General features: G+C 38.8%; 1 protein-coding gene across 1 annotated transcript in view; it reads left to right on the top strand.

The window, feature by feature from the left end:
• Positions 1-2,905: 2,905 nt before the first annotated feature.
• LOC138005090 (uncharacterized) overlaps positions 2,906-12,500 on the top strand; it is a 9,776-nt gene continuing 181 nt past the window's right edge. Inside the window, exons 1-3 of the mRNA XM_068851376.1 lie at positions 2,906-3,160; positions 3,844-3,958; positions 12,149-12,500. The exon at positions 12,149-12,500 is cut by the window's right edge and continues 181 nt beyond it. Coding sequence (XP_068707477.1) covers positions 2,906-3,160; positions 3,844-3,958; positions 12,149-12,500 — 722 coding nt within the window. The remainder of the gene's footprint in view (positions 3,161-3,843; positions 3,959-12,148) is intronic.

The raw sequence follows: 12,500 nt of genomic DNA, 5'->3' as shown, positions 1-12,500 counted from the left end.
ACATGAAAGCAAAAGCTTTGTAATGCCGAAGAGCTATATCTAACTGCAGACAGTACTGTTTCGGCCTTCTGGGCCTCATCAGTGCAGTGCTGATTTCTGAGATGGAGGTTAAGCTTATAAAGCCACCCCAAATGTCCCACACATGTGGTACATCTAAGCCATGCCAGAGTGCTCAAACTAGCAAGCTAGTGAGCATGCGCAATTGCTAGCGGCAATGACTCGTCCCAGTAGAGTGCTCAATTTGGACATGAAAGCAAAAGCTGTGTAATGCCAAAGAGCTATATCTAACTGCAGACAGTACTGTTTCGGCCTTCTGGGCCTCATCAGTGCAGTGCTGATGTCTGGGATGGAGGTTAAGCTTATAAAGCCACCCCAAATGTCCCACACATGTGGTACATCTAAGTCATGCCAGAGTGCTCAAACTAGCGAGCTAGTTCATTAAAAAGACCTCTCATTAGTTAAATTTTTGATCCTATTGTTCGTCCGAAAGCAATTATATATTACATTTCCGTAGGGGTTTCATTATTTGTTTTAAGAAGTGATGAAACTCACATTGTTAATTGACCATGAAGAATTTGATGTGCTAAATAAGACGTCTAGAAAACGTTACACTGAATTAATAAAGGGCTCAAAGGCCTAGTTTCCTAAAAGTGCACAACATCTCGGAGAAGTTTTTATTTGTACAAAGATTAGGTGAGAAAGGTGTTTTTGCTTGCTCATGAGATGTCAGATTTAGAACTGTATTTAAAAGCGTTTCAATGCAAAGTTCTTAATTCAATACCATTTCCAAATAGAAGGGTGTGTAAGACGGGAGATGCTTCAGATGATAAATGTTCATTCTGTAAATTGGAAACAGAAACACTTCACTATATCGTTTTCCACTGCAACCATGTTCAATGCTTTTGGAAGGATTTTGAGTATTTCTTGTATAAAATGACAAAGGATTTTGTTCCCTTACCATGCAAGACATCATAGTTGCTATATTGTATGCAAAATACCCCTTACTTAACTATTTCCTACTTATGGCCAAATTATACATATGGAAATGTAGGAGAAATCAGATAAACCCTACCAATTAACTGCATTTAGAGTTAAGATAAGAATTATTTAAGAGGAGGGAAAATTTGTATCTTTCAAAACGGGAACCATGGATAATTTTAATTCGAAGTGGGCTCTATTCTCTGGTCCTATACCTATGTAACTGTATACCTTTCTAATTTATCAAATAAAAATAAATAAATAAATAAAATAAATAATTATACTTTACATTATTGTTATCTGAGTCTCTAGAGATTGGTTGCAAACAATCTATTATGAAAAATATAGCTGCCAATGGTACCCTTAACAATTGTAGTATTAAGGCCTAGGAAAACCGCTTCAACATCCGTTCGATTTTGCTGAACGACGTTGAACGATGTGAGAAAACAAACGGTTTCAACACATCATCAACATTTGATTCAACAAATCTTCACGGAGGCCTGGTATTCAGTCTCAGGTTGCTGCCGCGGTTGTTTCTATGTATACAGACATGGATACGTCATTGAGAGACCCATTAGTACGCAAGCGCATACCCAACAATGAAGGAGGCGAACGGCTTTAACTTCGTTCAACATTCGCGATAACGAAAGAAATTATGTTGAATGGTTGTTGAAGCAAAGTTTAAAGGTCCGGGAAAACGACTTTAATATCCGTTCGATTGTTCAACGCTGCTGACTGCTGGGGTGGGTGGGCAAACGGTTTCAACACATCATCAACGTTCGATTCAACAAGGCTTCACGAGAGGTCCGGTATTCAGTCCCAGGCTGCAGCCGCGGTTGTCACTATGATACGGACTTGTTACTATGGATACGGACATGCATACGTCATTGAGAGACCGATTAGTGCGCAGGCGCACACCCAACAGTGTTGAAAGAGGTGGGCAAACGTCTTCAACTTTATTCAACATTCGAGATAACAAAAGAAATGTTGAATGGTTGTTGAAGCAAAGTTTAAACGCTTGTAAACTAAGTCATTCAACATTGATTCGACATGTTTCAACACAAAATGGTTCAACAAAATCGAACGGATGTTAAAGCAAATGTTGAAGCCGTTTTCCCGTGCCTGTAACTTTATTTTTGACTCAAATTAATTGCAAATCGTTTCAGTAGTTTGGTTTCTTTAAGGCGAATGAAATAACTTTGTTTTTGATTTCTTTTTCTTTGTTTCTTTGCTCTCAATCAAATGTTTGGGTTTTCTGTGTCGTATTTAAACAGAACACTAAAAGCTAAATTAGTATTCTGTATCATTTACACAGAATATTAATAGGTCTATCAGTATTCTGTAGCAATTCATTATCAATTCATAAACCCCAGTTTTTCCCCGCTACCTTATCAAACCCTCCCCGCACTTTCAGACAGTTGAGATTTGTATCGGGTCAGTTACAGTAATATCCACGTAAACTAAATTCCACTTTTGAATTGGTTTACACCCTCCTGAATTTCTTAAGGAATTTTGTAATTATATTTACCTAAAACAGCATGTGCTGTAATAGTCAGTTAATAGTTAAAAATGATTGATTGCATCTCCTTTTGCAGTGCGCTGACTCATCCAAGGAAATATCACTTTTTCTAGCCCGGCATGGAATTATATTTCACATAAATGATTTCAAAATGAAGATTCAGCAGTGGGAAATCTTGACATCATTCTTTCAAGTAGCTGGGGAAAGCAAAACAACTTGTCATTGGGACGAAAACTTCCATGTAGTGGTTATAATCTGCATTTAAATCAAGTATTTTTTTCTGAAAATGGTCGAACATCTGTTAATTAAAAATATATGCATTGTTATTAATTATTTAATGCCGTCAGCTCACCCTGGGTGTGTTTTTCCTCTACGAAGCAATTCTGTTGAAAGGTGGCTGATTATAATATGTCGACCGACTCGTGTCCTCCTGTCAGGATCATTTTGATTCTTGGGTTATTTTTAAATGTACGTTACGGAGCAAACGCCGCAAGCCTGATGCGAGATGCTGGAGATGGAGGACAATCGTTTGCCAACTTTGAGATGAACAGTTTTCACTACTTAAACATTACTCCTTTAATCCAAGTTATGGTAGATGCATTTGAAGGCTGTGGACTGAGTTGTTTACGACACGCTTCTTGTTTCTCTTTCAATGTCGTTGCGGTGAGGGACATTGCAACGCAAAAGACTTTATGCGAATTACTACCCAGTGATAAATATAACGATTCGCATAACTTTGTGGCCAGCTAGCAGCATCATCATTTCAGCATCACGGTGAGTAACGCAAGAGATCCATTTTTCTTCTTAATTGAAAGGAACAAGCATGAAAACAATTATAGCACAACAAATACTGCACTAGATTGAAATTTAGATAACCAACCGAACCGTTGAAATATAATACAGCGAGAGGCTCACGGACTAGCGCACACGAGACGGCTCTGTAGAAAGTTTATTTTTAAGCACAATTTTAAATGCTTGGAAAGAATAGGATTGATTTTGTTTCCCTTGACTGCAAAATAGATATAAAATCGAGCAAAAATCACGCATAAATTGAGAATGTGAAAGAGATGTTTCCCAAACTACGTCGGCTCATGCATTATTAAACATATATTTGGCATGACAAAAGAAACTGCTAATATGTACGAAAAATCTACGCTAGCTAGCTTCTCAAAATAGGTAAGTTAAGAACGCAAAATTACTGCTGCAAGTTAATTCTGCAGGCAAGAAAGGCATGTAAAATCTGAACTGGGAAAGGTCAAGTCATTATCCTAGGCATCTTCTCTAATTCACAGTGTGAATTTAATAGCGACAGTGGGATAATCATAATGATGTGTTATTTTTTAAAGACTCCTTGCCAGAACGAACCTTGTAAGAATGGAAAAACTTGCTTGGCAAAGTACGAGGATGACAGCTACGAGTGCGCGTGTGTAACAGCGTACGCTGGAAAATCTTTCGAAACAGGTATCTGCAAAAAAAAAAAAATATATATATATATATATATATATATATAAATCTGCCATTAACTACGTTTATGACATAGAGGGCAAAATTCATAAATGATGATTGGCTGAGACAGAGTGCATTTTTCATTAATTTTGGTAATTTCCACGTGCAAAATTTCTCTTATTATCATGTAGTAAACCTGGTTTCATTGCTTTGGCGTTGTTGTACTTTTTTTTTCAGCTGATTCGTGCGTTTTCATTTCATTGACGCCTACGTAGGCACGTCCTGGAAAAATCACCAAAAAGTGCTCATATAGTGCTCGCATTTTTGAAAAAGTGCTTGAAATTTAGAAATAGTGCTCGAAAGTTACTTATAATTTTTAATCATTCCTAGCAGATGTTCATAAATATTCTTAGTTTTATCAACGCATTAACCCTCAATTGTCTAAAAGATGCCTCATATGCACATGTAAAAACACCAATGTTTTCGAACAAAAATTCTTTATTAAGATGTATACCCAAGATGGACTCGGTGTAGCTCTTCAACCGTCAAGTTCAGTTTCAGTATAGTTTCTAAAGTACTCCCACTGCGTCACAGAACCGTATGCATTGGACAACCCTAACAACTGTTTTATTACGGCAAGAATTTTAGGCTGTAAAGCTAAGAAATTACATCAAAGCATCCTTAGTTTTGCATTGCGCATCCCTACTGATCACGATTTTTGCGTCATTAGCGCACGCACATGAGCACGTGCGCATACAAAACGTAAGAGATTTCGCTCAAACTAAACCCGATAGCGAAATAAATGCTCCTTTTCTCTCAAACGAGGACGGTGACCCCCGATTTTTTTTTTTCAGGTATATGCTAAGAACAGTCTAATAAAGAAAATATTTAAAGAAGAAAAAAAGTTTGATAGTAGAACAAAACTTTTTTGGAAAACTGTTCCGTTCTGGGTATATTTTACCCAAGGCGACGACTTCAAGGTAACCACGGAACTGTCTCAAAACGTGCACTATTCCCACAACCAAGGAATCAAAGACGGCGTAAATGAAGCAATACTGCTTATGTAAATAAAAGAAGCTTTATTTTCAGAATAAAATTTTGTGTCTCTGAAGTAACCAAGACTTAATTCTGTATGAAGGTGATTCGAATTTTTAACGCGAAAACAGTAAGAGCCTGCTGACGCGTAAACAAGCACGGTGACCCCACTTTTTTATTGCATTTTTTTAATGTTCATATCATGAATGTTAATTTTGCCAAGTTTCCAAAAAAGTTTGATAGTAAAACAATTTCAAGTGAATTACCTTAACCACAAACAAAGCTTTCATCAGCAGCTGCACTGAACAGCGATAATTGCTGGTGCATTTCCTATGACGACAGTCAGGCGACAAGATTTAGTTAATTATTCAAGTTTATAGCAGAGCTTCGCGGAGCACCATAGTTAAGAAAATATGGTAACCCATCGATGCGAGAAAATTTGGTTTTGGTCACCGTACGACCGTACGACCGTACGTCCGTCCACCCCTCCATGTATGCCAATGTGACCGGTATCACGTAACCATATCACGGGCTCACGTTTAGAGCTCATCCAGGAGGCAATACCCCAGTTGACACTCTAGCTAGTTTACAGCATACATCTTTGATATTGGACATCAATGTTATGGTCAATTGACACCTGTCAAAACAAGGTATCCACTGACTAGTATCACGTGACCATATCGCGGGCTCAAGCTTAGAGTTCACCGAAGTCAGCTGTTTTTTTTTTTTGTAAATTCAGCGCTGACCAGGGACTGGTTGTTTAACTGGATCTCAGGCTCACGCCAGGTCAGACACTCACACCTGAGCATAAACAAAGCTTAATTTTTCGCGCTCTTTCTGTGGCTCGACGCGGCTACACGGCTATGCTACGTCAACAAAAGATCTTGACAGCCGATGCTTTCGTGTTCAGGTACGGTTTGGAAAATATTTTTTTCTTGCATTTTTCGCTGGTTTCAATCCAGGTTTGACATAATATAGCTGTGGTCAGGACACACTGGTGGCTACGTATAGTTATTCAAGTCAAGCATTGCAGGGATATAAACTTAAAGCTGAGTGTTTATTTTTTATTTGTTTAGTGCTGCTTTTTGCTCTGAATTGCAATTTTTGGCATGAGTCGTATCTTGAGATTTTTAATTTTGAATCTACTAAGGTTGCAAGTTGCCTGGACGGTCTATTACAAAAGAACAGAAACGACAGAAGATAGAAAGAGAACGACAACGACAAAACGGTACACCAGTGATAGCTCAAACTTGGTGGAAGAAGTTACTACACAAATTATATTCTTGGACACTAAACCGTTTGTTATTTCTTCTATGGTTTAGTCGTTTTTCCCTTTGTTCAGGAATGAAACTTGAATTTTTATTCTCAACTGGAATTAAATAAGAATCATCTGTACTCTCTTTGGACAGAAATAATTGATCTGTTTGCTGGTTCGTTTGGCTTTAAAATGCGAGGGAACAACAGGTTTTTTCACTCCGTTTGCCCAACTGTTTTTCGATGTGCCTTGACAGTGACAAGCAAATTTTGCCCTTATGTTAGCTTGTGTTTTCAGAAGTTTGTTTAGAGCACGTACAGGTAATTTTTTGGAGATCTAGTTTGAAGTTTGTCCTTTCTAGCCGATTCTGGTTCTAAGCCAAGCTGGCGTGTTTGAATAAAATACATCAAAATGTAAATGATCTCGTTTTCAGAGATAAAGTTGAATAAAGTACATCAATAAAACTCCGTGTTTGACCTTGAACCGACAAAGACGATCTGTCACATCACGAGCTATATTACGTCCGTGATTTCTAATTTTAGCGTGATTCCTATTCGCTGGCTTTTGACAGTCGACTCTGAAATGGCTTCTTTCCTTTTCCGTTCGCTTGCTGAGGATCTTCTTGTTTTCTTTTAAAACTCTTGCGATTCAAGAAAAATTAATTGCCTAACAGTAAATTTCGGTGAAAAAACCGATATCGCATTCATCCCTTTGTGATTCACGCGATCAGTCGGTTTTTTTGGGTGAAAGTAACCGTGGAATTGACTAGTTAGGCAGCGAAAAGAAATGACATAATTAAGCAATATCCGGGAAAACCAAAACGCGGACAATTCCGAAGCGTTTTATTTTCACCAATCCTAGAGCCAGTAAGAATAAACAACCCGGGAGCTTTGCTTTTAGGCTTGGCTAAATCTATATATTAAATTGAAGCGAAAATCATGAAATATTTATGTACAACTAGAGCTAGTAGTGTTAATACTACACAGTAGGTGAAAGTCATTTTGAACTCACGGTTCGGATCAATACTACCCTGCGAGCACAGTCTCCTTCGATCTTCCTAGATAAGTCGGGAAGATTTGCCGTTCACCCAAAGAAATGGATGAGTCAGTCCAGTTTCGACTTGCCAAACCTGTCTTTTTTTTGCGCATGATCAATCGCCGCGCATCATCAGTAGTTTTTGAAATTTACAACCGCGTGGCAATTTTCAACTGTCTAAATTCCAATTAGTATTTCCTCCGTATGTCGATTACAGAAACTAGTCTGCCAGAAAACCTATACATTTTTCAGTAAAAGATGAAATGGCAATGAACTATCTTGACGGTATCCAATGAAATGATTCCTTGGTACGGTTGTCGTGTGTTTTCTAGAGTTGTTCGACCTACTGGTGTCGAAGGCGATCAAATTCGCTGAATTACCCAGAACGAGTTGCAATGCCTCATCATGTGTTTCCCGCCTGCGCCATGACTTTGTTATTATTATTATTTTTTTTTTTTTGTAACTGATGATGTGGCCCTGATCAGCACATCTAGTCTGGTGGAGTCCGAAGATTTACTACATTTTACAATTCACCTTTTGAGCATCAGCTTTCACAAGTAGTGTCACGTGACTTTTAATGTAAACAAAGCTCGAAACGGAGTGGTGAAATGTACATAAAAGTCATAAAATTTCGGTCTCTTTTTTGCGTGGGACTTTCAAATGATGCAACGGAGACACTATTAGGATTTGGCGCGGGACTTAATAGTTTTTACAGTCCTATTTCGACAGGATTTAAGCTTACGGGGGGACGTGAGTTTAATAGGGTTTGCTCACATTTGATTTCTGATACTAGGCGAATTGTCGAGCTTTGTTTACATCGATGACACTACACGTGAAAGCTGACGCTCAAAAGGTGAATTGGCGGAGTTCACTTTGGAAGTATTTAAAATCTTTGTTGATCCTTTGAAATCTTTAAGGAATAACAACTCAAATAGCAGCTGACAAAGAATATTTGTGTCATTTCGACATGGCTTGAGCGAGTTTACCTTGTACTATCCAAAAAATTTTCTGCACTTTACTTGATGCTAAGGTATCGCAATTCTTTGGTTAAATTTCAATACGAATACAGGTTTCACGTGTTGTTATCGCCAAACAACTGCCGCGTTTCTGTTTTTTTCCTTAAACATTTCAAAGAATGGACAAAGATTTTAAATACTTCCAGAGTGAACTCCGCCAATTGCACAATTCGGTTAATCTTCGGACTTCATAATGTGGGGTTGAAGAGCAAATGCTCATCTCCTCGTCGTGTTTAGCCCGCGTTTTAGCGCCTTGAAGAGTCAAACGCTCATAAAATTCAGTCTCCAGGTTTGCCTTACCACTCATTTGAAACATTCGACGTCCAAATTGAAGCCACTTACAATCGTCTTACACTTGTAATCGTCCGCCCGGAGCCCATTACCCGGAGCTTCCATCTTCCGTACTGACCCTCTGAGTCAACCATGTCTCGTATCTTTTTATTTTTAGAAGCACCTCCCACGGCGGTTTTCGCGGGTCTTTTTATAATAGCCAATGTCATAAGAGAGCTGGTATCCTGTATTGTTATAAGTCACATGCAGGCCACAAGAAAGTATTTCAATTATATAAGACAGACGACAAATCGGCAAATCGAAGACTGCACTGAACTAGACGCTCCCTGAAGCATACACTGGGTTGCCTGTGGAACGTGTTACACAAAAACAGAAGGAACTGAACTAGGTGGTATTGAACTGCAGCGTTCCAGTTATTTTTCTCAAGTGGGGGGTCATTAAGACCATTTGAGGGGCCACCCAGACGTTGTGCCAGCAGAGGCCATTTGGCTCACTCGTTCACACGTTTAATTATTTTGTAATGTCCTTTCCCATTGTGAGGTCTTTTAGTTTTTTTAAGCTTTGGTAATACATTCAGTTTAAAGATAACAAAACACGCTCTTGGGTAAAATACGCTCGTTTCTTCTTTTAATAAATAGTCTGCTAAAAAGTAACTGCAAATTGCTCTGACGGACGTTTTCCTGCATGTCATGCATGTCTTGCAGTTGCACTAAGCAAACGTTTATTGCACACACTAAGGAAGGACTGAAGATGTTGTTTCGGCTTCATAATTCCTCTTCTTTTCAGTCTAATCTGATGCCAGGTCAAAACATTGTTTGGCTTTACGTTTGCACCAAAAAGTACCGTAAAAGCCAGGAGTTAACAGTGAAAGACAAGCCAAAGGACAGATGAAGAAAATATAATAACATAGTTTTTATATATAACTCTGAATCGAATTGTCATCGAAAGATTAATGACAATCGATCGTAAAAACACGAAAAGTTCTGCGGTCTCTGACTTTTATGAATAAACGGAAAGGTCATGATGTTTTGTCAAAAGGAAGAAATTGATCACGTGCTAGGCAACCACAAAGGTGCACATGATAACCTTCAGTCAACTGAATGAACTACGGGAAAGAATGTTAATCGTTCGTCGTTTTCAGAGTAAAACAACGTACTTTTTAGCCAAGAAACTTGCTTTGTTGTAATATTTAACTGAATTAGAAGCCTTCTTTGTCTGGTTCCTGAGAAACGTATCTATTTTGACTTCAGGGGGAACTATTTATAGAATCATGAGGTTAAGCGGACAATCAAAACAGAATTTGTAATTGAAAATCTAAACATCATGAGATACAAAAACAGACTTGCAAATTATCGCAAATCACAATGCTGACAAGCACAAAAGCAAAAGAGGTAAAGGTAGGTAAAGTCTGCTACGAGCCTAGAAGGCCTATTAGGCTGGCGCTTATCTCCGGCCGGTTACTGTAGCGTGAAGCAACTCAAGAGGATTTCTTTCAAAACCCGGGATAAAACCTCACCCAGGCTAACCGGGCTGAAATTCGCCATGTAATCAGGGCCTAAACGTCGTCTCACGTCCATCTATCATAACCTGTGCTATGATCTCTACCCCCCTCCTTTCCTTTCCATTTGGCAACAGAAATACAAACAAAATACAACTCAAAACATTAACATACAACCAAAAATAAATGGTAGTAGGAAACTGATCACCTACTGACATGTAAATCGAATCATGTACGTTTTTCAACAAATTCGGACAAAATAATCGAGCTATCATTTAGCTTGCTTGAATAGATATAAACATGACTTGACTGTATAAAAGTGTATCACAGGCCCGTGCGAGATAAGGCTTTGCTTGAACCAAATAAAAATAAATTAAATTAAATTAAATTAAACGTAAACATTTTAGTTTTGACCAGGCCTAGGGGAAGAACAATTTTTCATTAGTACGAAACAATCACTTGATTGGATTTACAATGTGACGAATCTTGCGATGACTATACTTTGAGCTAGAGAGCAGCAACGTAGTTTTACCTTCAGTGTAAGGTTTTACAACGAAGCTCCGTCAAAGGCAATAAGTTGGAATTTGACCACGACGTTTCTTCATTTTTAACTTGACATTGAAATTATTGCCTAGCATTATATATTTGCTTTTATATTGAAGGTTTCTTATTCTGGGTTCCAGTCCGGGCCTGCTTTTATATACTGTCCGGTCCTGCTGCATACTTTCTAAGCTAGCATTTCAATACACCGCGGGAGAAATGTGCTTAATTTAACTCCCACACGAATCAAGTCACCGAGCCAAAGACTGATGAGATCGAGGCTAGAGCCACCTCAAGCATCGTGAATTCGAATGCTAAGCCTGCTGATGCAAATTAAAACAAAACAAGACCAAAAGGGTTGGAGGATTTAATTGGGCACTGCTGTCATGGAAGGCTGAGTTTGCTAAGTCATTTATTTTGCGTCATTTAAATAAACCAACGCCTTCGACCTCCGTGAACAATGCGCTGAAATGGATGTAGCTATTGCTAGGATACTTGTTGGAGACACTATAGTAAGCAAATTAACTCAAAACAAATCGATGTTGGTTTCTTAGGAAGGTGGAAAACCCCGACCCGGTGAAAAACGTCTTGGAGCTGAGTAGAGAGCCGAGAAACGACGTGGCACAGAAGAGTGCTAGTGCTCTCATCACTGCGCTAATATGAGACATTTCCGCGGCCACAAAATCGAAGTTCTATTCGTTATCGAGCGAATTCTGCACACGCACACTTCATGACAATATCCCTGAAAGTAGAAACTGCTTACGTGGCTTCCCAAGAATATCTTAAACGCAAACAAAGTCAACACAAAAAATACACACCTCCGTTTCTTTGTTGATCATTTAATGCGTGTGACTTCTTGAACAATACACGTACACTTACGGCAGCTAAAAAGCAACTGGCAATGTCCGTAAAATAGAGCCGATAAAAAGGTCTCAGCATCCTTCTAATCGTAAAAATGCCTTGATATCAAAAAAAGGTCTTTGTCAAGAAGTCAAGAAAAGACATATTTGCGTCCATACGACGAAAAACCTTAAGCAATAGTCCCGTTTCGCTAAAAGATAGAACTTAATACTAGTTCTAAGGTTTGTATTTATTCAAATTCCAAAAGTGATGTGGTAGCTCTAAACATTGAAGAAAACGATTTCTCCCCAAGTCAATCACCATAATTTAGCCTTTAATGACTACCATGAAAAAATAGGCCTTTTCGATCTTCCCGATTTTTCTTGGAAGATCGAAGGAGACCGCTCCCAGAGTAAGATATTATGGAGCACATAAAAAGTTCAAACTTCGGATACTTGTGGTTGCCCCTTGCCAAGACCTTTTATAAGCGGGTACTCAAAGAGCACTAGACAACGAAATCGCATTGGTGATAACTGGTTTTCATTATCTTGATGGCTATTGGGATGGTATTTTACCCTCCAGCCACGACTGTGAGGTGTCTCTAGAAATAGCTGATCGTTATAAAAGGGTTGGTCAAGTGTTCCCATCATCATTATTTACACCTTTCCTCTTTTCTTCGAATTATCGATCACCAGGGCACCAAGCCGATATCGCCGAAGGAAGATATTTCATTGAAAACGTCGAGACTGAGCGTTACCTGTTTCAGACTGGAAACAATATTACAGGCAACCGAGGTAATGAAGGGGGCTGGACGAAATCTCCACCAGTGGTTGGATCAGATGACAACTATAACAATCTAGCCTACTGGAATATAATTCCTCAAGGCGATGGCAAGTACTTCATCGAAAACCAGGAGACCCAGAGGTATTTGTTCCAGACTGGAGGCCAGGTCAAAGGCAACCCTGGAGATGAAGGGGGCTGGACGGGAGCTCCATCTGTAGTTGGATCAGATGCCAACTACTACAATCGAGCCTACTGGTATATAAT

Source organism: Montipora foliosa, chromosome 6 (genome assembly GCF_036669935.1).
Source record: "Montipora foliosa isolate CH-2021 chromosome 6, ASM3666993v2, whole genome shotgun sequence".
NCBI lineage: Eukaryota > Metazoa > Cnidaria > Anthozoa > Scleractinia > Acroporidae > Montipora > Montipora foliosa.
This window is presented reverse-complemented; position numbering and strand designations above follow the sequence as displayed.